This window comes from Ammodytes marinus (genome assembly GCF_949987685.1).
Source record: "Ammodytes marinus genome assembly, chromosome: 7".
In the NCBI taxonomy this organism is placed as follows: Eukaryota; Metazoa; Chordata; class Actinopteri; order Uranoscopiformes; family Ammodytidae; genus Ammodytes; species Ammodytes marinus.
The window spans coordinates 14,380,421-14,405,649 of NC_137211.1; the positions used below are offsets into that span (position 1 = coordinate 14,380,421).

At 42.5% G+C, this 25,229-nt stretch overlaps 1 protein-coding gene across 1 annotated transcript in view; it reads left to right on the forward strand.

The window, feature by feature from the left end:
• LOC307253102 (voltage-dependent calcium channel subunit alpha-2/delta-3-like) overlaps positions 1–25,229 on the forward strand; it is a gene marked incomplete at both ends in the record, with an annotated part of 109,123 nt that overhangs the window by 57,567 nt on the left and 26,327 nt on the right. Inside the window, 16 exons of the mRNA XM_080030972.1 lie at positions 1,933–2,011; positions 6,020–6,153; positions 7,369–7,386; positions 11,456–11,527; positions 11,907–11,987; positions 13,063–13,137; positions 15,635–15,718; positions 15,833–15,904; positions 16,678–16,739; positions 16,880–16,947; positions 19,731–19,776; positions 20,262–20,359; positions 20,460–20,553; positions 20,817–20,912; positions 21,125–21,246; positions 22,237–22,314. Of these exons, the coding sequence (XP_079887098.1) occupies positions 1,933–2,011; positions 6,020–6,153; positions 7,369–7,386; positions 11,456–11,527; positions 11,907–11,987; positions 13,063–13,137; positions 15,635–15,718; positions 15,833–15,904; positions 16,678–16,739; positions 16,880–16,947; positions 19,731–19,776; positions 20,262–20,359; positions 20,460–20,553; positions 20,817–20,912; positions 21,125–21,246; positions 22,237–22,314 (1,279 nt within the window). The remainder of the gene's footprint in view (positions 1–1,932; positions 2,012–6,019; positions 6,154–7,368; positions 7,387–11,455; positions 11,528–11,906; positions 11,988–13,062; positions 13,138–15,634; positions 15,719–15,832; positions 15,905–16,677; positions 16,740–16,879; positions 16,948–19,730; positions 19,777–20,261; positions 20,360–20,459; positions 20,554–20,816; positions 20,913–21,124; positions 21,247–22,236; positions 22,315–25,229) is intronic.

Consider the following 25,229-nt stretch of genomic DNA (forward strand, 5'->3'; position numbering starts at 1 on the left):
GTTGGGCCTGTAATCATTAAGACGTTTTGGGTCATAGAAGAATAGAAGCAGACTTTGTGATAAGGAATTTCATTAAAGGCAGAAGATAGAATCAAAACATGTGTTTGGTGAAGCAGACATACCAGACTTTAGAAATCGTGGCACAATAAAGTGTCTTCTGATTTGCTACTGTCTAAATAATCAAATGTCTTGTGTACCGCTGTGGTAGTAACACACAGAAGGCCCTGTCTGGTCCTTGATTATGCTACATGTTGCATGTGAACCAACTACATCAGAGCAATTAGCCAGGGCAGGTTGTTACTTTATGTTTTAGCCTTTAAAACACATGTAGCCCTACAGAAGTGCTCCCAGTCTTTAAGCGCTTATGTGAATGTTTACACTCGAGAATACATCTATCAATTATGCAGTCAAGTGCTGAATATATAATGTAGGGGCAAGATCCAATTTACGTTTTGCATACATGTACACTTGTTCAATATAGTCTGTGCATTTTTGCATCAAATTTTCCTGATTACACGTGTCAGTCTGACACATGTCTGTGCATCTGTGCATGCATGGATACATACAGATGGGTATACCTGTATGCCTGTTCATTTGTAATCTTGCAAACATGCACATTTTTATTCTTGCCTATGTAGAATTTGTGCAGTCAAGTAGCTTGAATATTGCATGCTGAGGCTCGAGCCCCCGACTAGTTTTTTCCCCCAACTGTACCTTACTCAGCTGTAAACCTCTTCCATATTTAATAACCAGCCCGCTGTACTTTGACCTCCGTTTTGGCTGGCAGTGATGGAAAACATATAACCACAAACAGAAAGTCCCTCTGTGACACCTCTTACTCATAGCCCTACATGGAGTTGTTTTAATCACATAGGCTATGTTGTGTTATCCTGTCATTCTGGCGATGTCATTCAAATAGCTGAGGTTTGTATGAATAGAGGATAATTATAGTCTAGATAATGAGGGCTCCTTCAAAATGACAGCCTGACAACTGTACTTATTCACAGTTCAGCTCATTACAGTTGACAATAGACCAAAAGTAATCACAGTTAGACCCTAGAATTAACTGTCTGTGGTTTATATCTTTGTTAATCTTTGACACACTTGCAATAACAATGAAATAAATATCATTTAATACAGACATATTAAAAAAAACATTTATACAATAATTATATTTTAACACTAATCAGACACTCCTGTTGAGAGCAGTCATCCACAATCAGATAAAGATACACATATATCAAAATCTCGAAATGTGTGTGCATGCACATACATACAAACCCACGCGTGCTGTCAGGGTGATGGGAGGCAGTGGAAAATGCAGGCATGGGAGCTATGGCAGCTGTGCCCCCAGAGGCTTGCATCTGGTCCAATCTGGCAACCTGCTCTTCACACACACACACACACACGCACGCACGCACGCACACACACACACACACACACACACACACACACACACTTGCCAACTACACCTGCTGCTAGAGCCAAGTGAGCACTCCTGGGCAAAGCAAAATAAATTGCTTTGGCAGCAGAGAGTTTGAAAGATTCTCTGGATTGAGCACATAAAGCTTGAAGTTTGATTTTGTCCAACTCCCAAATGTTTCCTTCATGGTTGACCACAGTATTCATTCTGATTGGAAATTCTTCATAAACGTCTCCTATCTTGAATCTCATATCTGTTAAACCGTTATTGTTTATTAGCTTCTTGATTTGATAAAAATAAAAATGATGTCCATTATTGAAGGACAAATTTAAGACTTTAATGAGTCCATAATCGACTCTATTGAACAAGGAGAAAGGGGCCTGCTAATCACTGGTAGATAAAGACTGAGCCCTCTGATTAGCTTTGACCGTGTTATCTCCTATATTGTGGGCCCTATCAAAATGCAATTCAAATGACTGACAGTAGCTATCTGCTTTTCTCTCCCGCAGGTTCGCATATTCCCTTACCTGATTGGTCGAGAGTCGGCCTTCGCAGATAATCTGAAATGGATGGCGTGTGCTAACAAAGGTGGGATCTCACAACACAGGCAGAGCCCGCTGTACTTTTCTTTCCTCCTCTTAATCTATTTTTTTTGCTGGGTGCTGTTGTCAGCTGGTTGGGAAAACAAAACAGAATATATTATAGAGTTCAAGATTTGTTTGGGATGTTTGGCCTGTGTGTCTGTGTCCGTGCATGTAGTGGCACAGACATGTTTTTGTCAGTGCCCATCAGCATTAGCCTGTGTATGTGACAACAGGCAGCTGGTGCCAGTTGCACAGACCAGATATGTCACATTACACTTTCCTCTAAGCCTCTAAGTCCTAACTGTCTTAGCGATACACCACTTTCCTGCTGCTTTGCTGCCTGGTGTGTGGCCATGGTTGTCTCAGTGCGTTGAGTACTTTCCTTTCGGGTTCTATATTTAGCGGTGAGGTGGGTGACAGAGACAGTCTGGCTCCATTTCCTCAGGCTGCCATAGATAAGACAGCCGAGCCATAGGTCACAAAAAGGGTGTGTGTGTGTGTGTGTGTGTGTGTGTGTGTGTGTGTGTGTGTGTGTGTGTGTGTGTGTGTGTGTGTGTGTGTGTAGATAGGAGGACAAGGGTATCCACAGTATTGCTTGGAAGTGATATCAGAGCATCCATCCAGTCAGTTTGATGGTGTTAGTGGTGCTGATGAGACTTTAATGTGTGTGTGTGTGTGTGTGTGTGTGTGTGTGTGTGTGTGTGTGTGTGTGTGTGTGTGTGTGTGTGTGTGTGCGCGTGTGTGTGTCATGTCATGCTACAAGTGAGTGCGTAAATGAGTCAGGCTTGTGGCAGTGACATCCCCCACAGCCAGCAGGAGAGCTCAAATCTGTTCAGTCTTCTCTCCACTCCCTCAGCACATCTCTATTCCAATCTACAGCCCAAATTTGGGTTTCACTCTCTGCCTCCACTGTTCTACGAGGTGTGTGAGGACGTTTTGCAAGTGTAAAATAAATACTTTTTTTTTAGATTCTGGAAATGTTAGGTGTCAAGGCAAAGGTAGCACTGGTGAAGGAATTTCACTTCTAAATCTCATGGCTTTACAAGCTACCAACAAGTCCCACATATGATAAATGTAGTTACCAGGCCTGGCATAGAGGAGCTTGTCTAACTGGTAACACTTTACAATAAGGGTACATTAATGATGTGTTAGTTAATGCTATTAATGGTTAGTTAATGCATAATTAATGCCTATTAAGCATTAAGTAATTGTCAATGCTTAGTTATTAAGGGTTAGTAAATGCTTCATTAACGAATGCTTAGTTAAGCATAAACTAAGCCTAACAGTTAGTTAATGCTTAGTTTATGTTTATTAAGCATTTACTAAGCATTCATTAACATTTAGGAAACGCTTAGTACTTGCTTATTAAGCCCCAATCAAGCATTACCGAACAGTTAATTAATGTACCCGTAGTGTAAAGTGTTACCATCTAACTTTGACCTGTTCCCCACAGTATTGCTCACTTGATTCCGTTTATTGCCATGGTGTTTATCTTGGTTAAGTTAAAAAAAGTTACTGTTTGTCAGCCCTTTATACCTGGTTAAACTCTGAATATAGCAAATGTATCTGTGGGCTAATGTATTTTCTTTGCTGCCATAGAAGAGAAAACATCAGCCTTTATAGGCCAGAAGGTAGTGTTCCCAGCAGCTAACTGGAACTACAGATAGCCAATTTAAAGCTATTTTATATTTCCAGTGACTGCTACCATAGCTCGGTAGCCTGGCTCCGCCCGCCTACCTACTTCCGCTCAAATTTAATTTTCCCTTCAGTAGTCAGTCTGGGGCTGCGGTGAATTTCTAATTTTTAGGTCAGGAAAATCTCCGGCCGTCCAATCAGCGAACAGAGCGAGTGGCTAAGAACGATGACGTCGAAGTTGCGTTCCAGTTTCAGTTGAATGCTGCGTTCCTTTATACTCGGAACTCAGAGATTTCCAACTTGGTTGTTCCGAGTTCCGACCTGTCTGTGTTCCAGTGCATCTACTCGCGAAAGAATGGACGCCTACAACCTTTCTCATCCAAATAACTAAACATTAGGCTCAAGCACGTTACCGTTGCCAGGTACCGGTAGATCCATAGACTACAATATGTAGTGAAGTCGGAAATTTCCGAGTTCCCAGTACACGTGAACGTTTGCCAAATAGAGCAGTTCCAGACCTTCTGTACAAATGAAATGAAGTACGATGGTCTGGTTGGACCAGGCTAATAGCTCGGAGGGTTAACATACAAAATATGTCTCAAAAGCTTTGCCTATTACATCATATTTGATGACAAGGCTACAGGCTTCGGCTTGACTGAACTTCAAATCCAATCAGACATACAGTAGATGAGCTAGTATTAAGCAGGAAACATAACAATAACACAATATAAATGTAAAACTTTTTTGAGCACTAACATGCCAAGAAGGGTTTAAGGGATGTGGGCAGCCCAACAATCATTCAGTTTGGAGTTTGTTTTCAATGGTTTTGGAATTGGTGTAAGTAATGGAATCCAATGTGTATTATTTTTTGCATACATATCACCCCAACCAAGGTCTTTTAAAACTGTACTCAGGCCCCTCATCCTGACCTTGCTGTGACTGTCCTGTCGGTACTGTATGTGGGACAGGTGTACGGTGTCACTGAAGGCGGGGAGAATTTTTTTTTCTCTCTCTCCTTAGCTCATCTCACATGGCCTCTAGCGGCTCAGCCCTGAAGGACGCTCTCAACCTTCCCAAAGGGAGTAGCCATTCTTCACTAACCGCTGTGATGAACGATGCAGCTCGACTGAGGCAACTTGCTTGGTGTGCTCTGCGAGTCTGTGTGTGTGTGTGTGTGTGTGTGTGTGTGTGTGTGTGTGTGTGTGTGTGTGTGTGTGTGTGTGTGTGTGTGTGTTTGTGTGTGTGTGTGTTTGTGTGTGTGTTGTCATTGTACTGTCTGCTGGAAAAATAGGTGGACCCCCAATGTCTTTGAGGATGAAAAGAAGGAATCTGCCAAGGTTCACTTCCATGTCAAGTTCCGGGGGCGAGTGCTGCATTCTTGTTGCTATAGCGATTGTACAGGGAACATGTGGTTTTTAATGCTGCCAGTGTTGGTGAATATTACGAGATTTTCACCCTTTTTTAATTCTTGGTTTTTATTGTGCTCGCAGATTTGAAATGAGGTTTTCAGTGATACATTCTAACTTAGTTATACGGGTGATACATATGGCATCTCTCGTAGACCTCTGTATTTTGTCTAGACTTTTTGTCTCTGGCTTTTTTTTCTCTCCCTGTGGAGCAGAGGTCTTTGCTTGGAACGATGACCCCGAAATCTGTTTCCTCCAGCTATGATTTTCTCCTTGACTGCCTCGCGGTGATGAGGCAGTTTGCTGTGTTTTTTTTTACGGACGGGTGGATATGTGGTGGTCTCTCTCTCTTTCCCTTTATTCTCTGTGTAACTTTTTGTCCTCTCTCTGTCCGTCTCACTGTTTTACTCATTCCCCCTCTTCCTCTCCCTCTTTTCTGACCTCCTGCTGGGTTAACAGTATATTCCGCCTCCTGCACATGCACATTAGCATCATAATGGCAGCATTACCAATGTAAGAAAATGGCATCACGTTTGGTTTAACTGAGATAATTTTTTTTTCTTCTGATTGCATTTACATACAAACCACTTAACCTATCACAAGCCCATGCTGGTTTGCTCTCACTTGCATATGCTGCATCAAGCAAATATCTGTTGCCTACCGTACTATTCTCTAAATGTCATTTCTAACGTCATTGGTACCGAGGTAAATACAACGGGAGCAATGGGTTGGAAAATATATAGCAAATCTGATAATAGATGTGGCACTTACTGCAACGGACAACAGTTCTGAAGACACAAAGACTGTTGTTCTTATAACATGATTTGGGTCAGGCACAGTAAACGAACCTGTTCAGATTGTTTGTAAGCATCTCAGTTAAAGGATGCATTGTCTGTCCTCTCTCTCTCTTTCTCTCTCTCTCTCTCTCTCTCTCTCTCTCTCTCTCTCTCTCTCTCTCTGCCCATCATCAGGCTACTTCACTCAGATTTCCACCCTGGCAGATGTGCAGGAGAATGTGATGGAGTATCTCCATGTGCTGAGTCGTCCCAAGGTGATCGACCAGGAGCACGACACGGTGTGGACTGAGGCCTACATCGACAGCACTGTAAGTAGTTGACTATGCCATCCCTCACACCTTACTGGGATCAAGTTGCAACAGTACTCGTTACACCCCCCCCACCCCCCCGCCCCCCCACACACACATGGGTTGTGGTCCTGATGTATATGGTGCTGAGAAAACTCTGATTCATTTATAGATTTCAGTTTATTCTTCGAAGAAAACCTAAATCCACGATGCAAATTACAAAATCTAAAGGAGAATAGCAGTGTAGAGAAATGTGTTTTTGCTTTGTACGTCTCAGACTTAATATGTCAGTGTGTGTGTGTGTGTGTGTGTGTGTGTGTGTGTGTGTGTGTGTGTGCATGTGTGCGCGCACAGCAGATGGAACCATTAGGCGAATGAGCATCCTGTGTGTATGTGTGTGTTTGGGTGTTGTGTAGCGTGAATAGAACATACTGGGTCACATTGGTGAGTTAGTCTCTGATCTCTTAACCTCATAGCCTGGCCAGACACGCACAGATACGAGTATAATGAAATGGCACGCACTCAATGTCAATGGGAGATAGTCACATGCATAGCTAAATCCCCTGTACAAGCTCTATAGTTCTCTCGGGCATGGACATTATTATTGCAACATTTACAATGCCTGACCTTAAGAATAAGACCCTCTGCCATCCATACTATACCCACAAAAACACTATTATTATTATAGAAAATAGTATGCATGCATGCATAAAGCTTCTCATTTAGTTGAAGTCATTGTGTTTGGCTATAAAGCAAGTAGCTGCCATTTGTCCTCTTAAGTGCCCTCTGGCAGAAGGATGCACAGGCTACAGCAACAGTGCATGGAAGTGTTTCTTCGATCCCCTTCATGCCCCTCAAAGTTTTTCTGTCTTCTGTCTTCCGTCTTCCTTTTGCTTATTTCTTCCTGTTTTTGGCCGCATCCCAATCCCCATCCATTTATCACGGTCAAAGTACATCCACCACCCAACACTGACTCAACACTTAAAGCGTAAGTGTTGTTTCCTCTGCTGTGACCCCTCTCCCAGGCCATACTGTTCTCCTCTCTTGACACAGTCACTGTTTTTTGGTGCAGTCACAAAGCCAATGTCATTGGATGTCCACGCTCCCACCGGTGCTGGCACTCCAGTCATTGGACAAAAATGCACTGAAAGGCTTTCTCACACTTATCCACCAACGTATTGACCCCTTTCTCTCCTCCTCCTCCTCCTCCCCTCCTCCTTAATGTGTTCTCTTTAGCTCCCCCAAGCTCAAAAGGTAAAACAATTCTGATTTGAGGTCATCGCTGTATTCTTTTTTTCTGTGTTGAGGCCTTGGTCTGTGTGTTTTTGTGCATTCCATGTGCATGTGCGGATTTTTGGGTCTCCGGTTCTCCAGGAGATGACGGCATACTTTCTTTGGGGAACTAACCTGTGCTGACCCGTGGCACTTTCTTGTCTGTCGGTGTGTCGTATATATGTGGCTCCTCTCAACCCCCCAATTCAAAACCATGCATTACTGTGATTCAGTTGATTGCTCTCTTCTGCACGCCTGATCACGCACACGTCTGTGCACACACAGTTGCTCTCATTGATCATTGGTGTTGCTGTGTTGGCCGTGCTTTTTTGTAAGTAGCCCCGGGGCTGGCAGTGTGTGACCATGTGTGTAAATGTGAGGCTACATTTTTTATGCTCTATTGTCTGTGTGATTTTGGTGTGAAAACAAGATCGTCCGTGTTATTTGTTTTGATAGAATTCTCCAACATTGAGCTGTTTTGTCATCTTCCTGCGTGTCGATTCAATAGCCCACAATGACTGGCGAGATGATCTTCTCTGATGGCTTTTTTTATGGTTTTCAGTGTTCTTATTTTTCAGTGTTTTATGAATCATATGTGGGCTGAGATAAGCGGCTCCATTATCATAACAATGATTATGGTGGAACAGAAGAGAGCATGAGCTGAGCACAGAGCAGTCCCATTAGACAGCTGGCAGGCCATATGTCTGACATAGTATTGTTAGTGTGATAGACCCGAGCTTAGTGACATCGAAGCCGCTCTGAAGAAAACAGAAACAGATATCACATTGTCAGACATGATGATTGGGATTAGCTAGCTTTAGCTTCTCTTCATGTGATAACCCCAGTCCAGCGCTGGTCTGTGTGCGCAAACACAACAGTCCTGAAAGTAAATCAGACAGTGACAGACAGACACAGATGCACACACACACACACACACACACACACACACACACACACACACACACACACACACACACACCGGCATGCAGATAGTGTCTGATTAAGAAGTTGGAAAAAAAACTCTTGGGATTGGCTCAGTGCTAGGGCAAGTGATGGGCATCTGTTATCTATGTTCCAGGGCTGATGTGTATCATCTTTCCAGATGTACCCTTCATCTTATCTTTTTTCCCCCTCTCCTCTCTATCCCTCCCAGTGCAACCCCCAGTAATCTTTCTTCGCCTAGGCCTATATCTCTCCTTTCTCTCTGTGTGTCACTTTGTGTCCCCCCAGCCACCGGTGCTCTCCCCTCCTTCCCTCCCTCCCTCCCTCTTCCTCCCTCTCCCTCTCCCTCTCCCTCCCATCCTCCGTCTCACCAGCTTCATCCATCATTCTCCGGCTCATTTGGCTTTGTTTCTCAGTCTGTCGGATGAACTGACACTGGAGCTGTGGGAGGAGATGGGAGGGAGGTGTGAGATGAGAGGAATTTGTCAAGAGTGTGGGGTTGGGGGGTTTGGGTGAATAGAAAGGATATCAGAAAGTTTGAAAAGAAAATGTAAAGGTTGTACAGAGGGATGCAGGGTTTCGAAGAGGGTTTGAACAGGACTCGCATTTGGCTAATAAGCATGGACGACGGACAAAAGAAAAATGCTGCGAGCATTTGATCACCCTTTCATCATGACCAATTGGGGTTGTAGTAAGCTGATTAAAATATCATGACGGATGAATGTAAGTCTTAAATGTTGTATGAGGTCATTGTTGAAAGCTTTCATAGATATTTCCACAAAAAACCTATCCTTTAAAAAAAAATAAAATAAACATGTGCCAAGTTCTGCTCCCCATTGGGTATCTTGTAGAGTTAGCTAACACATGGGAATTTGGCTCACGGGCTCACACCCATCACCACCATTAAAACTCCAGTCTCCAAGGAAACAAGGGTCACCTCATCCGCTAGAGCACAATTTGTCAAAGCAACCTAGATTACTACGTGTCTTATGAGCCATCGAGCATGGGGCAGTGGTGTCTTTCTGAGTGTGTGTGCTTGTGTGTGTGTGTATTTGTGCCAGCGGGGATGGAGTGTATTAGTGCCAACAGGGCTTCTTTTCCAAGATCTTTTCTTACACACCAAATTTTGCTGTGAATGATTCAGATAAAGCCACGGGCACGATGACGCTGCAGATTTGTCCCAAGTGTGTGTTGTGTTCTGAACATGCATAAAATGTCGCAGCCTCGCAGGTGATTTGGGACAAGCCAAATTCTAGATACAGAGCGCTTCAGTAGGGACTTGGGAACATGGTCGTTTGGAGGATACTCATTTTGTAGTTCAAGGAAGTGCCCTTTTTAATTTTTTTTTCGGGTTAGGATAATGAAGCACAGGTGTAAAGAGTGTTCCCTCCTCTTGGTACGGCGATTGAAGATCGTCTGTTGGCTTTGAATGCAACAGATGCACTTGCTCTACACACAGCTCTTGTTATCTGCTTAATTACAGTATGTCATTTCCCTAGAGCAGCTGGGCAAGCCAGATTTTCACCAAATACACAAATACCGAAAAACAAAAGATCTTAGAAATAGTGTTGTTGAACAGGTAGGCTACACCTTTGATGGGACTGCTCGTGTGGAAGGATACACAATAAATCCAGAGTCAGTCTAAGCGTTTGCAGGCCCGCCATTGACATTTGATCCAGTAGTACACACACCTGAGCTTGACAATAGATTGTGTATTTTTAGACAGACCTCTGCACATTTTCCCCTGTCCTCCTATCGATCCTGTTCCCCAGCAAGCAAAGGCTGTCCATTGTTACGGCGGCTGTACTTACGCATGCTTTGTTCTCTCTTTGATGTCTAATACCGCGTACTGGATTGCTATTACCAGCTGTCTGAGATCAGGTCACCAATTCCCCCTTTGCTCTGTGTCTGAGGGAGACAGAATGGATGCTAGCAGTTCCCTGTCATTACCTGTTATTACTGGAGGTAAAGGGGGTAGGGCGGTGGAGGAAGGACAGTGCACAGGGGGGCTTTCAATGTTTGGAGGATTGGGTTTAATAAGGTAGTTCCCAAAGAAAAAAATGACCAATTGAATTGAAGTTGTGCGTCTTCCTCTATTGATTCCTGCGATAGAAAAAGTATGTATCTGACATGATTTGCTTAACGGTGCTCCGAGGAACTTTCAGTTTGTGTTCATTCTAGCACCCCCTTTGGACCAAAGTGGTAGTGTTTTTACTACGCCAGCTGTTGTTCCTGGGTGAGCGTACGCATGCCAAAGGCATTAAGAAAAACTCTATATAAATAGCATTCTTTGCACTGATGGTCTCGTTTGCTGTTACATGTAATTCATGATCATCAGAGGAAAAATGAGACGGTTTCAGAAATATTTAAAAGTTCCTGGTAGCACCTTTAACGTAGAACAATTGTGGATTTCATTCTGGGACTCATATTGCACATAATGGGGCCAATCACTTGGTCCATTAAGTGACTCAAACACAAACTGTGTGTGTGACTGACATGTGGACAGTGCTGACATTTCTGAGTGGGCAAGGTCAGACCGCATCCTGCAGAGCGCCAAAGTATCTCCCTGTAACAGTGTCAAGCTTTCATCTCTAATGGATCATCGTCAGATATACAGACAGCCGCCGGAAAGATAAATATCATAATTATTCCAGCAGTCTTTAGAGAGGGAAGATATACCCAGATTCAGACTACAAGCGCACTGCCTTTGGAGAAGCTTATTCTGCAAAGAGATCAAAGGCGGGCTGTGATTGAACACATATTAAAGCAAATAATTAACATGAATAAATCATGCCATGGAAGTTTCTTTTTGTAGGTCCCCTTATGCAGATATGAAGACTGCTGCAGTATCCCTATCAGGTTTCACTACTTAAAGAAGCGGTGTTAATGTTAAGCTTGAGATAGTCACTCACTGTGTGTCGGTGGCAGGCGAGATGATTCATATAAAGTGCATGATGCCCTGCAATGTGCTCTGCAGCTACATTTTCTTCTATTTAATTTGTCCTCGTTTGCTCTCCTCTCATCCCTCCCTCTGTCTCTCTCTATCTCTGTCTCTTTCTTTCCCTCTCAATTGCTACCGTTCACCGTTCTTCCTTCATGACACACTCAGATGGAGGACGGTCGAAGTCCAGTTCTGATGACCACCGTGGCAATGCCCGTGTTCAGTACCAAGAACGAGACTGTAAGTTCACACACGCACACATGCACGCACACACATGCACACACACACACACACACACACACACACACACACACACACACACACACACAACCATTCTGTTGCAGCGTAATCGAAAAACTGTGAAATGACTTTCAGTTGCAAAACACACACAAGTTATTAGGTTTTTCATTCGATAGACACAGATTGTGTGTTTGTATTCTGTGGACACTAATTTCAGTTTGATTGGACTCTGTACATTAGTATACAGTGGAGTCACTAATTGAATACATATCGTGGATTTAAATGATTGATATTATAAACAGTGGATCAGTTAAAGACCGTGCTGTGTATTAACCTTTTAAATGCAACTTAAGCATATTTGCATTGTTTGTGCTTCCAGAGAAACCGTGGCATCCTACTAGGGGTGGTTGGGACAGACGTGCCCGTCTCGGAGCTGCTCAAGACCATCCCCAAATATAAGGTACCATTTTTATCGTCATTTAAGCCCCTATCTCACTGGGCTGCGACTGTTTGCATTCGAAAACGAGTCTCTAAACTGTCTCCAAATGTTCACGGAGGTCTCAATTTCCTCGCATGAGTTGCAGAGCCGCGCAGTCCTGTCGCATGAATTTTGAACATGTTCAAAAAAAGTGTGTGACAAATCAGTCTCAAAATAGTCTCAGAGTCGTCGCAGGTGTGTCGCACGCATCGCAAACCCTTCTCAATTTAGTCTCCGCGAGTCAGAAAGTGCGAGAAGTGTGAGACAACTTTGCGAGGGTTTGGCGAGTGTTTGGCGACATATGAAACTAAATTGCGACTGCTTTGAGACAAAAATGAGACTGACATTCCGTTCGTGCGACACTCGCCAGACGTTCGTGAGACATAAATGCGACCTCCCGGCAAGGACATTCGCAAACGTGTCGTAAGTAGCAACTCAGTGAGACTGCAAGTGAAAATTGTCGCAAATTGGCATATTTTGTCGCAATTTTGTGTCTCCAACTTGTCGCAAACAGTCGCAGCCCAGTGACATAGGGGCTTTAGATATTCCTACAAATAATACCTCTGAAGAACCAGGTTGACATCTTTTGAATTATACCAAGTTCTTTTTTAAACTTACTATGTGCATACACCATTCCAACTCTGGATTGTACTAATTGAATGCCAAACCAAGTGACCGGTGATGTAGTAAGTTTGACACTGATTGCTCTTTTCTCAAGTCTGATGACAGGAAAATGATTAGCTATACCAATGCATTGTGATAGAGTCCCCTGTCACGCCCCTTGCTGATTTCCTTTACTTGTAGATCTGAAGCTTGTTTGTGTGTAATGTTTTGACATTTGAAAGTGTGTAATTTGTCCAGATGTAGACAAATCCTCTTGTAATTGTGCACTTAAGTTAGCTTCACCGCAGAGACAACGATTCTGCCAGTTAAAAAAACAAAGAGCTTGATTAGCCCAGACTTACAATTAGGTACAGATTTGTCATACCTCCATTTTGTGTGTGTGTGTGTGTGTGTGTGTGTGTGTGTGTGTGTTTGCATGTGTGTATCCTCCTAGCTGGGCATTCACGGCTATGCCTTTGCAATCACCAACAACGGCTACATCCTCACACATCCAGATCTACGTCCACTTGTGAGTATATTACTTCCAGCGCCATTCAGATACTTTGTAACAACCTAACTGTTAAAAGTGTGTACCTCATTATCATAACAAACCCCTTTTAAGGCACGGAAATTGAAGCTCCAGTGTAATACATTTTTCTTTTGCACGCAACATAGGAAATACCAACTCTTCAGTTCATGTCTAGTCAATTACTGATTTGGTTGTTGCATCGAGATGGTGATTGACATAGAAGACTGGTGTATAGTGTGTGTGGGCGTCCTGTGTGCGTGGTGGTATGTAGATGAGGGTGAGTGTGTTCCAGGGCCTGCGCTGTGCTGTGAATAGACAGTGAGATATACAGCTTCTGAATGGCTGTGATTAACTCCTTTGTACTAGAGGATGAGGGGCGAGAGTGCAAAGAGAGGGAGGGAGGGCAGGGAGATTGAAGAGAGCTAAGGAACCTGCTTAACGTGAGAATAGGTGCAGGGTAAGAGAGAGCAGGTTGGAAACACTGGAGTGAAAATGGAGAGATATGGAGGGATAAGAGGAGAACAGCTACGTGGCAAGACGAGAGAACACAGAGAGAGAGAGAGAGAGAGAGAGACAGACACACAGATGGATGGTTTAATAGCGGTCTAATTAAAGACGTTAATGAACAGTGTTAAACAACTAATGAGGAGTGGGAGGCTGAACTCAGTGTGCGATGAATGGACACATACACACATACAGTAGACATACTCTGGGGGGAGGCAGAGTATTTGATGTGATATGTAAATGAACATCACATAGGCCCTCACATAGCCTACTGTAAGTTTGGTCTTCCCTCTCTCAAATAATCTAAAATAGTGTTTATTATTGAGAAGCAATTTATCGACTAAATAAATATTTTGTGTTAAGGTGCGAATACACCAAACGCGTTGGGTGCGGTGGCCAACGCGCCCAACGCACCTGATCTGGCGCTTGGTCATTTTGTGTCAAAAAATGGTTCAATGCGCCCAACGCACCTAAGCAGCTAGTCTCCCCCCCCCGATGTATTTATTCCCCTAATCAACCATGGCTGCGATCAGACCCGACCCGACACAACAGCGATCATGTCCGCACAAAAACAACAACAACACGGCCAACAATTGTGCCAAAAGACAAATAAACAGCAACTGAACGGAACAAATAGCCTTAAAACAGCATTGCAGATTCACGCTGCTCGGAAATGAACACAAACAGCAAGGCAGCACCATACCAAACACATTTACAGCAGCATTGTGTGCACGGCAGTAATAAAGGCAAGTAGCCTACATTACCCTACCTGGCTGTGACGGGACCGTGGCTGGCGTAGATATAGGCATAAACACCGGTGCTTCGCTGTACTCGCCGTGAAAGTTCCCCAGACTTAGCCGTTATGTTTGGGTTCATTATATGGAGGTGGTGGCCACACACAACCGGGTGAGTTAACTAAATGCTATCCGACCGGTGCTAACTTGGTTTATCGGCTAAAGCACAGCCGCACATATTCTCTGAATTAACTAGGAAGCCCATTGTCCTGGCTCACTTTCACCACGTTTTCTAACCCTGAGCGGCTTCATGCAGCACCAGCCGCCCCCAAATAATACATTTTCCTCCTCTGTGTTTCTCAGCCTCTGTGTACAGTAGCCTACACTGTCCTCCCACCGTGCCGATGTCCGTGACGTAGGGTCATTCTCCAAGGCTGATTGGCTAACGCGGCTAAACGTCACGCGTTGGAGCAGAAAAAGTTACATTTTTGGAACTCAGCGCGTTGGTGCGATGGTGCGATGGTGCGGTGACACTTTGGTAACGCGGCTACCGCGCCCAACACACCGCTTTACCGCGGCTAACGCATCATCGCGCCTAAACCAATGGTTCCCTATGCAAAAATAGGATTTTTTAACGCCGCCACCGCACCCAACGCGTTTGGTGTGTTCGCACCTTTAGGTGAGAAGATTCATACCACCAATACAAAGAGACAGTTAGCCTTAAGCTAGCTAGACACATCAAGTCACTGCTCCCTGACAAACATTAACAACAACTATTGGCCTAACTGTAAAACCACAACTTGTTGTTTTAACGTTTCTATTTGTGTACTTTTCAAACAAATAAGATATAAAAGGGCAGTTTTAAGGTGCCTTCGGTGGATAACATTTTATTATTTTTTGACGCATCCAGTCTAGCTGTATCCCCTTTCTTCTAGTTTTAATGCTAAGCTGAGCTAACCTCCTCCTGTTTCCTTTCCTACGAAAATCTAACGATATTTGACTGTAATCATTTGTATTTTTGTTTCCTGTTTCAGTTTCTCAAGTTTGGTTTTCATGTGGTGCAAATCTTTATTTTAAAAAAAATTCTGATTTTACAAATTGTTTACAGTTTGTTGACAAAACAATGACTAATATAGTATGTAATTATTTAAAACACAATTATTGATTGATAGTGAATCGTTTGGCCCTACTATAGTGCAGTATTCTTAGTGTGTTTTATTATCTTCAGTATCTCTTTCTGTGCGTGCATGTGTGTTCAGTATGGAGATGGCAAGAAGCGGAGGAAGCCAAACTACAGCAGTGTGGATCTGTCTGAGGTGGAATGGGAAGATAAGGATGACACGGTGAGACTCTTGCACTAAATCTACATTAAACATCACAATGTGCTACCCATCTCAATATCAACAATAAATAAAAAATCTGATGTTTGAGATTTGATATGTGCTTTGTGCTGCTAGCTGAGAAATGCCATGGTCAACAGGAAGACAGGGATCTTCTCATTGGAGGTGAAGAAGAGTGTTGACAAAGGGGTGAGCAACTGAAAAATGCACAATCACACACGAACAAGCACTTTTTGATGGTTCCAAAGGGTGTGCCAGAGGAAAAAAAGCTAGCATCGAGAATCTACTCTGCCAAGGGGTAGTCGCACTTGGCACAGTGGTGTGCCGGATGTGCCGGATTTTGTTTCAGATTTAATTTGCTCTGCATGCATGTGTGTGTGTGTGTGTGTGTGTGTGTGTGTGTGTGTGTGTGTGTGTGTGTGTGTGTGTGTGTGCACGTGCGCGCACGCAGAATCCCCTTATCTCCACCAAGCACATGTTGCTGAGTACTGGAGAGACACCAGCCCAATAATTCTCTTATACCACTTGCCTATCTGAGAGAGATAGAGAGAGGCATTAAGTTGTGTGTGAGCGTGTGTATGTGTTCACTTTGCTTTTTTCAAAGCTTACTAAAGAGCATTATACATTAGCCTGATTATTAAGCATTCAATATGTAAATGCTTATCTGCACACACACACACACACACACACACACACACACACACACACACACACACACACACATGCATATTCACAAATGTATACACACATGCATATTCAGAATCCTTATCCAAAAATTTGAGCACTGCAAAAATCACATCCATTTATGTCAGGTGAAGAACCTGACAACCGCAGCATGTACTCTTTGCACCACTAGATGGAGCCAGACTGCAGGGAATCACATCAGATTACTGCCTTTGCACGGCTTACTGTTCACCGTAGTGTATGGTGAATTGGATGCATTGTCTTGTGTTTTATTTCAGAAACGTGTACTGGTGTTGCATAATGATTACTACTACACAGACATCAACGGGACCCCTTTCAGGTAACACAACTGATTACATACCTGTCAGCAGGGAAATAAGTTTTTAGTGGCTGAAGCATCAACATTTCCAGTCGTCTGTGCACGGTACAGAGCAGTAAAGGTGTCCTTTAAAAAGCTTGTTTTATTTGTTTCATCAACAGTCTAGGGGTGGCTCTTACCAGAGGACATGGGAAATATTTCTTCAGAGGGAATGTAACAGTGGAGGAAGGTAGGAAGTCGTCCCCTCTTTTTCTCTCCTTAACTCACTGAGGCTCTTTTAGTGTCTTTGTTTCCCTGTTTCTCACTCAGCATATATATATATATATATATATATATATATATATATATATATATATATATATACAGTGGAGGAAATAAGTATTTGACCCCTCACCGATTTTGTAAGTTTGTGGTCTATCATTTTAAAGCTAGGTTTATTTTAACAGTGATAGACAGAATGTCACAAAGAAAATCCAGAAAATCACATTAAAAAAAAAGATATAAATTCTTTTGCATTTGCATTGAGCGAAATAAGTATTTGATCCCCCTGATAAATAATTCTGGCTCCCACAGATTAGTCCTTGTGCTTTAAAAAAGTATTCCTAATCTCAACTAGTTTCCTGTATAAAACACACCTGTCTCTCAACTTGTTACCTGTATAAAAGACACCTGTCCACATGATCAATAAATCAAACTCCAACATCTCCATCATGGGCAAGACCAAAGAGTTGTCTAAGGACATCATGGACAAGACTGTAGACCTGCACAGGCCAGAATAGACTACAAGACCATTGGCGAGAATCTGGGTGAGAAGGAGACAACTGTTGGTGTGATTTTTCGAAAATGAAAGAAGCATACAATGACCATCAATCTCCCTCGGTCTGGGTCTCACCTCGTGGGGTATCAAGACTATGACCCCAAGAACACCATCCCCACAGTAAAGCATGGAGGTTGAAGCATTATGCTTTGGGGGTGTTTCTCTTCTAAGGGGACATGTTGACTTCACTGCATCAAAGGAAATATGGATGGGGCCATGCACCATGAAATACTAGGTGACAACCTCTTTCTCTCAGCCAGGTCCGTAAAAATGGATCGTGGATGGGTCTTCCAGCATGTCAATGACCCTAAAAATACAGCAAAGGCAACAAAGGAGTGGCTCAAGAAGAAGCACATTAAGGTCATGGAGTGGCATAGCCAGTCTCCGGACCTTAATCCAATAGATCTGTGAAGGGAACTGAAGCTCAAGCGACAGCCTCGAAACCTTAAAGATTAGGAGAGGATCTGCAAAGAGGAGTGGTCCAAATATCCTCCTGAGATGTGTACAAACCTGGTCATCAACTACAAGACACGTCTGACCTCTGTACTTGCCAACAGGGGTTTCTCCACCAAGTACTAAGCAATGTTTTGATAGGGGATCAAATACTTATTTCACTCAATGAAATGCAAAATTATTTATATATATTTTTTTTAATGTGATTTTCTGGATTTTCTTTTTGATAAACCTAGCATTAAAATTATAGTCCGTTCATTTCATCGTAAGTGGGCAAACTTACAAAATCAGTGAGGGATCAAATACTTATTTCCTCCACTGTATATATACATTCATACAACACATTTCTAAAATATTTTTTGATATTTAGATGTGTAACAAGTTGTCTTTGCCTGTTACTTAATATAAAGCTACTAAGACTAGAGAGCAACGTTTTTGACTGTCTAACAATAGGCCTTTTTAACTTGTGTTACCAATGTTTCATTTTTGTATTTTTTGGATGAAGAAGGTGTTTTCCATTAATGTTTGTTAACAGAGAGCATAAGCTGGTAGAGTTTTTTTTTTTACTAAACCAACTAAATTAGGAAATTGTTCAAGGACAAAGATGGAGCAGCTCTAACATTATTCAATAGCGATATGCTGAAATGGGCCCTTTCCGATCTTTTGATTACTATATCATATGATTTGTATTACTGATGGATTAATATGTAAGCAGCATTTCGGTGTGGTAGCCGGTTGAGGTGGATGTAAAATTGATCTACTTTATTTATTGTTAGGTACTTAAATTAGCAACGATGCATTATATTTTAAAAGCTGATCAGCTGATAGTATCTAAAATCTAAAGTAAATTGTCAGCAAAGTTTTGAAATACTCTTAATTTAGAAATGTAAAATAAACACCCAAATAAACAAGTAACGATTACTTCAAAACTGTATTTAGTTACCTCCACCACTGGTCAGCTTATCAGCATCTCTATCTTTTGACTTCTTGTCTTTCTATCTCCCATTTTCATCTTCTTTCTTTCTTTCTTTCTTTCTTTCTTTCTTTCTTTCTTTCTTTCTTTCTTTCTTTCTTTCTTTCTTTCTTTCTTTCTTTCTTTCTTTCTTTCTTTCTTTCTTTCTTTCTTTCTTTCTTTCTTTCTCTCTCACACACACACACACACACACAAATATGCACACACACACTCGTTCAAATTCAATAGTGATGTAGTGATAATTAACTTGAAAGCCACAATTGGACAGGAAGTTAAATATTTCTTTAATGGTTCCTTAGGGGTGTTGTACTTGTCCACACTTTACAGTTCGACGTCTGCCCCTGCCTGTGTGTGCCACTGTGTGTACGTGTGTCTGGTTTCATGTCCAACCTTATGCATGTTAATATTCATGTGGTGGTGGTGGTTGTGTGTGCGCCTGTTGTGTGTGTGTGTGTGTGTGTGTGTGTGTGTGTGTGTGTGTGTGTGTGTGTGTGTGTGTGTGTGCGCCTGTGCCTGTGTGTTCCTCTAAACATGTCCATCATGCGGAGCCCTCTGAGCATGACTTGGCTCTTCCTGATCTAATCAGACCTGTCACATCCATTCAAAAAACAAATTTTTCACCCCTGATGTGTGTGTGTGTGTGTGTGTGTGTGTGTGTGTTTAAGAGTGTGTGCATTGAGTTGTAGATGCCTATCCCTATTATTAGGAGTTCATATTGAGTGCTTTTCCTTATTAAGTTTGAGATATGTAGTCCTTATTTCTGTTACAGGACTTCATGATTTGGAGCATCCCGATGTAGAGCTGGCAGACGAATGGTAAGATTATATTGACACTGCAGTAAGTTTCCATTCTCACAAAATCATCCTCATCCCTTGTTCAAGCATAATTGAGATTGGATTATATCCAAAATGACTCCCTAATTGTATTAAAAAAATATTACATTCCAGCAGTTATATAACAGCTTTGGCATTTGTAGGATTTTTGACTTGATGGTTTATGTCACTTGATGACTTGTGGTCACCAGGATTGGGAACTAACATTAAAATAAATTACGGTAAATAGTTTTCAAACTAATGCTTGTAAATGGGAAAACCTTCTTTTGTTTAACTTCACATCTCATTCATCGTAGATGCCTCAAAATGCGAAAGTAGCTAAAGGCAACTGGATTGTGTGACGTGTTCGCGCTTTAGTTGTGATTACAACCCCAGGCGGATTATATTTACTGTATAAAAAACCTTTCAAAAGCTAGTGTTCTAAATATGACGCCAATGTCCTCTATTGTTTATTTGTTATTTTGCAGGACCTACTGCAACATAGATGAGCACCCAGAGCACCGCTACCTGTCCCAGATAGAGGCAATAAAACTCTACCTCAGTGGACACGAACCACACCTACAATGTAAGTTGATCTCACCTACAAACAGGCCGTGGCTGGTTGATGTGTTGTGGTGGTGTGTGTTAAAACACCTTTATATTTCTATACACATTTCCCTTTCTAGGTGACAAGGAGCTGGTACAGGAGGTTCTCTTTGACGCGGTGGTGACTGCCCCTCTGGAGGCCTATTGGACAAGCCTCGTGCTCAATAAGTCAGAGTGTGTAACTCGCTCTACACTTCTTTTTCCATGTTCTTATTGAAAGTGTATCCTGTAGTCAAAGTCAAATGATAGTCAATATGAAATGCTATTGGCAGTGATAATGCTGCAGAGCATTTACAGAAAGGAAATTTTGAATAATTGCATGATATTACTTACTTACTCACTACCCAGTAATCTAAGGCTCTTTTATTAAAAGCTTCTGTTCTGTTTGAATGATACTGATGGCAAATTTACAGTTGTGTGTTTTTCCTACTACACAGAAACTCAGATAAAGGCGTGGAGATAGCCTACCTGGGCACGAGAACAGGCCTGTCTAGAATTAACCTGTTTGTGGTGCCCGACGAGCTTACAAACCAGTAAGTGTGCAGAAGATTTGTATTTAGTCTATATGCACTAATAAGCTTGTGAGTGAAAGTGATGATTTTCTCTTTTTTCATGACTTCTGAGTCCATATTATGTTTTTATGTGTGTGTGTGTGTGTGTGTGTGTGTGTGTGTGTGTGTGTGTGTGTGTGTGTGTACGTACGTCCTCTGTATCATCATCACCTCTATTTTCTGTCTGCTTCAAGAGACTTTGTGACAGCTGAAGACAAAGAGGGGGTGTTCAACGCCGATCACTTTCCCCTGTGGTACAAGAGAGCAGCAGAACAGGTTCCCGGCACCTTTGTCTACTCTCTACCTTTCAACTCAGGTGAGTTCTTCATTTCCATTTTCAAAAGATAATGAATCCATTCTCCCCATAAAGTCAAATGTTTAGGGATAATTCAATTATTACTTTTAGTTCTATACAGTAGCTATTACTAGCTAAGGTTAAGGTTACGGTCACTTTAATGTCTCCCATAGGAGGTAAAACAATAAAAAATTATTATAATGAGAACACACTTGCAAACATTGGTCTTATGATGGTGTTTAATTGCAAAATAGACCACCAGTTTTCTTACTGAAAATGAGGAAGGCATAAGACAATCTTTTAGGTAATTCAAAATAAACTCACATTTTGCCTAATGCACCAATAGAAGTTGTATACTCACACGTATTACAAAGACTTTTTACACATCTCCTCCATCCGCTCTTTTCCTCTCTCACCCATATTTGGTCCTTTTCTCCTGCAGTGCATCTCTACCTCCCTTTCCTCTCTTATTAATTCTGGGCTGTGTTCTTGTGGACAGGCCTGATTGCTGTGGGTTGAAATAAGATACTTTAGGAAGAGGTTCAGCCCTTTCCATAGTGACTTCGCCAGAACACACATTCAGACACACGCCAACACGCAACACACTCACAAAAAGACGCGCGCACACACACACACACACACATCGGCACCTCACGCATATGCAGTTTAACTGGGTCTCTAAGAAATGGTTTCCCCTCCAAAGGGAGAATGTGTTCTCATCTGTCCTCAGCCTCAGGCTATCCATTAGTGCCAGCTAATATAAGTGATCTGAAAGCCTCTTATTTACTCACCGGACTTGCCATGGACTCACTCTTCCTCTCTGGACTGTGGCAGTTATCTGTAGCCATGAAATAGTACTTTGTGGTATTTTATGTTCAGCTGTGATCTGTCCAATCTCCTTGTGGTCAGTTCAGAACTAATATGAGGAATTATGATATGACTGTGATGTGAAGTCATTTGGCGTGCCTGTGTATGTTGTGTTCATGTGTGCTTTTTATGTGTGCGGCTTAGGATCAGAAAACAAGAGTGTGGTTCTGGCCAGCACTGCCATTCAGCTTCTGGATGAGAGGAAATCACCCATAGCTGCGGGTAAGTGCCGACTCCAGTGGCCATTCTTTCTTACTTTCTTTTATTTCTCGCACACACACTCTTCTGCATTGTCAGAGACTGAAATATTCTTATCCTTACACTGACATGAAGGCTTTGTGTTCCTGGTCTACCCTCGACTTTCTCTTTTACTGAAATGAAATTATCACTGCCCAATTACACTGACTGTGCTGCTGGTTGTTATTTTCAAGCACTTGGCCCTGTACGAAAATATGTCCAGAATAGGGCAAGAATGCAAACGAGTAAGTATGCTTGAATATATTTACAGAGGCCAGTTTCATAAATTTGTTTTTTTGCCTTTAAATATGCCTTTTTATTTAAGACATATTGTGGCCTAGAGGATTTCACTGTGGCCTGCCTCATCTCACGTCCTGGTGACTCAGAAGCCCCAGAATGCAACGCCCATGTAGCGCAACATGCTGCAATCAGCAAGTTGATGGTATGAAGTGCGGCCCTTGTTCTGTTTGCCATCAGCTTAGTTAAAGAAGAAGGGGACAGCAGATTTAATGCACTAACATGTCTAAAGGGGGGCGGATCGTGATAGATGTGTGTTTTCACAGTTGTTTTGGTATTGTCTTTAGGAAAGATGTGATATGGCATGTTCAGTACCCACCTCTTCCCAGAGGCACCAGATGACTTCCAGTCTTCTTTCTATGTATTATGTAACCAAATAAATAGTTGGATGTTCCTACTGTACAGTACAGGAGAATGTCAATATTTGTGTCCGCAAGTCATTAACATTAAGGGTGTATTCACACATGCCGTGTTTAGTTCAGTTGAAACGAACTCAGATGCACTTCCGCCTTCGGTGCGCATCTTTCAGACAGGTGTGAATACAGCAATCGCACTCGGGGGCGGACCAAACAAACGCTCCGAGACCCAGTTGAAGAGGTGGTCTCGATGCGCTTCAAAACGTACTCTGCTGCAGTTCGTTTGTGGTGTGAATTTGGCCGGACTCGATCCGACCCAATTGCAGGAAGCACTGTGCCTTTTCTTTTTTAATAAATCGCTGTCAGCTTCACATTATAGGAAAGTGTTGTTGTCGCCATTGTTAGGAAGATTAGTTGTGGTTTGACCGGGAGCCCCGAGCGAATATATTACATTTGATAGACAGGACGCGTAAACATGCTGATGTGTTCAGCGATCAGATGAAGGAGAGGGGAGCGTCTCCCGCACAGTGACAACAGGTTCACGCTGCGCTTTGTATGAAGTGCGTGTTTTTACTTTGCATCCCATGTTACGGTACCGTCAATACTACCCCTGTGTCAGTTTGGAGCTGAGCCGCGCCGAACTCACACCCAGCTGACACACGGCTAATTCAGCTGTGTCAGCTTGAGCCTATTCCTCGCGAGCCGCGCGTCCAGCAGCAAAAATACAGTAAATATTATGTTTCACATCGTATAGGCTACAAGCCACACATTGACACAGGCCTACATATTATAACCATATGAAACAACACTAATTTGATGTTTTTTTAAATTTTATTTATAGGCTAGATGTTGGCCTATTTATTTATTTATTTATTTATTATTTTTAACCCCATATCGTATCAGTTATATATTTCGCAGTTTTTACTTCGTTTTACCTGCTTCTCTCCACCCCAGAATGTCTGTCCAATGAATGAATGACCTCAGATCACGTGTGGTTTTGCTTCGTGATGCTGGTTCACTTGCAAAAGGGGCAATATGAAAGTGGACCACACCAAACAAAAAAAATCTAAACTCTATTTGGTCTGGACCAAAGCAAGTGAACTAGCGGACTTTCCCAGTGTGAATACACCCTAAGAAGCACTGTGTTTGGAATATTCATTACAGAGTATGATGTGCACTAACTGATCATAATAAAACATACAAAGCAGATAGTAAGCAGAAAGGTAGACAATGTGTGTGCGGCTCAAGGCTTTTTATCAGGCAGCCGTTCTCATAGTTAGTGTCTCCATCTTCCTCTATATCTATCTCTCTGCAGGCATAGCACAGCTGTAGTGAGCACACAGGACAACTGTCTTTAATTTGCAAATGATTCTATTCAAATACAGTGAACATTATGTGGAGTATTGCAATCCTTTCCTCCGCACCGTAATATGTGCCAAGGACCAATGTGGACTACAGCTTTTGCCTCATATTAAAAAAAGGTCTCCGGGGGATTATCGATGTAAGTTGCCCTGTCAACAGATGAGGGCCACTAACGCCAGAAGAGGAATCACAGAAACATATCGGGACAGCGGAAAAGAAAGAACAAACTGAAGAGAGGGGAAAGGGGAAAATCTGTTGGCGAATGCAGTGATAAAATAAGAGGAGGAATAAAAAGGGCAAGGGAAGGGAGAAAAATTATTTCACGGTGCCTGAATGCGTTGACATGAAAGCAGTGCATTGTGGGTACTCTTGGCCTGAGGGAAACCATTGAAGCAGAAGGACAGAGATGGGAGAGTCTGTGCGGTGCCACTGCACACATGCACACAGAGTATGCATCAGATGTTCTAACAGACCGCCTCACAAGCAGCCCACAGTATACTTGTTTGACCCTATTGACTTAGTCACTATTGTTATAAGATAATATCACCCTCTCAAATCCTGTTATAGCAGCACTCAAATGACTAATCAGTCAAAAAGCACTCATGAATACTCTATTGTTTCATCGGCTGCTGATGTACAGTAATAACTATCATGCTTGTCAGATCAGGGGGATGTCTCTAAGGATCATTTTATATAAGAGAGTCAGATGGGAGGGGAGGCAAGAATGCAAATTCAGCGTGGGCCGGTTAGGGCCAGTTTTCACTGCCCCACGCTCCACTGAGTTGTAGACTTGTGAATACGCTAATACACTAACTTAACCGGACAGGCCGATGACATCACACACCACAGGCCCTGCAGACATCTCTTGAGTCACAATGTTAGCGC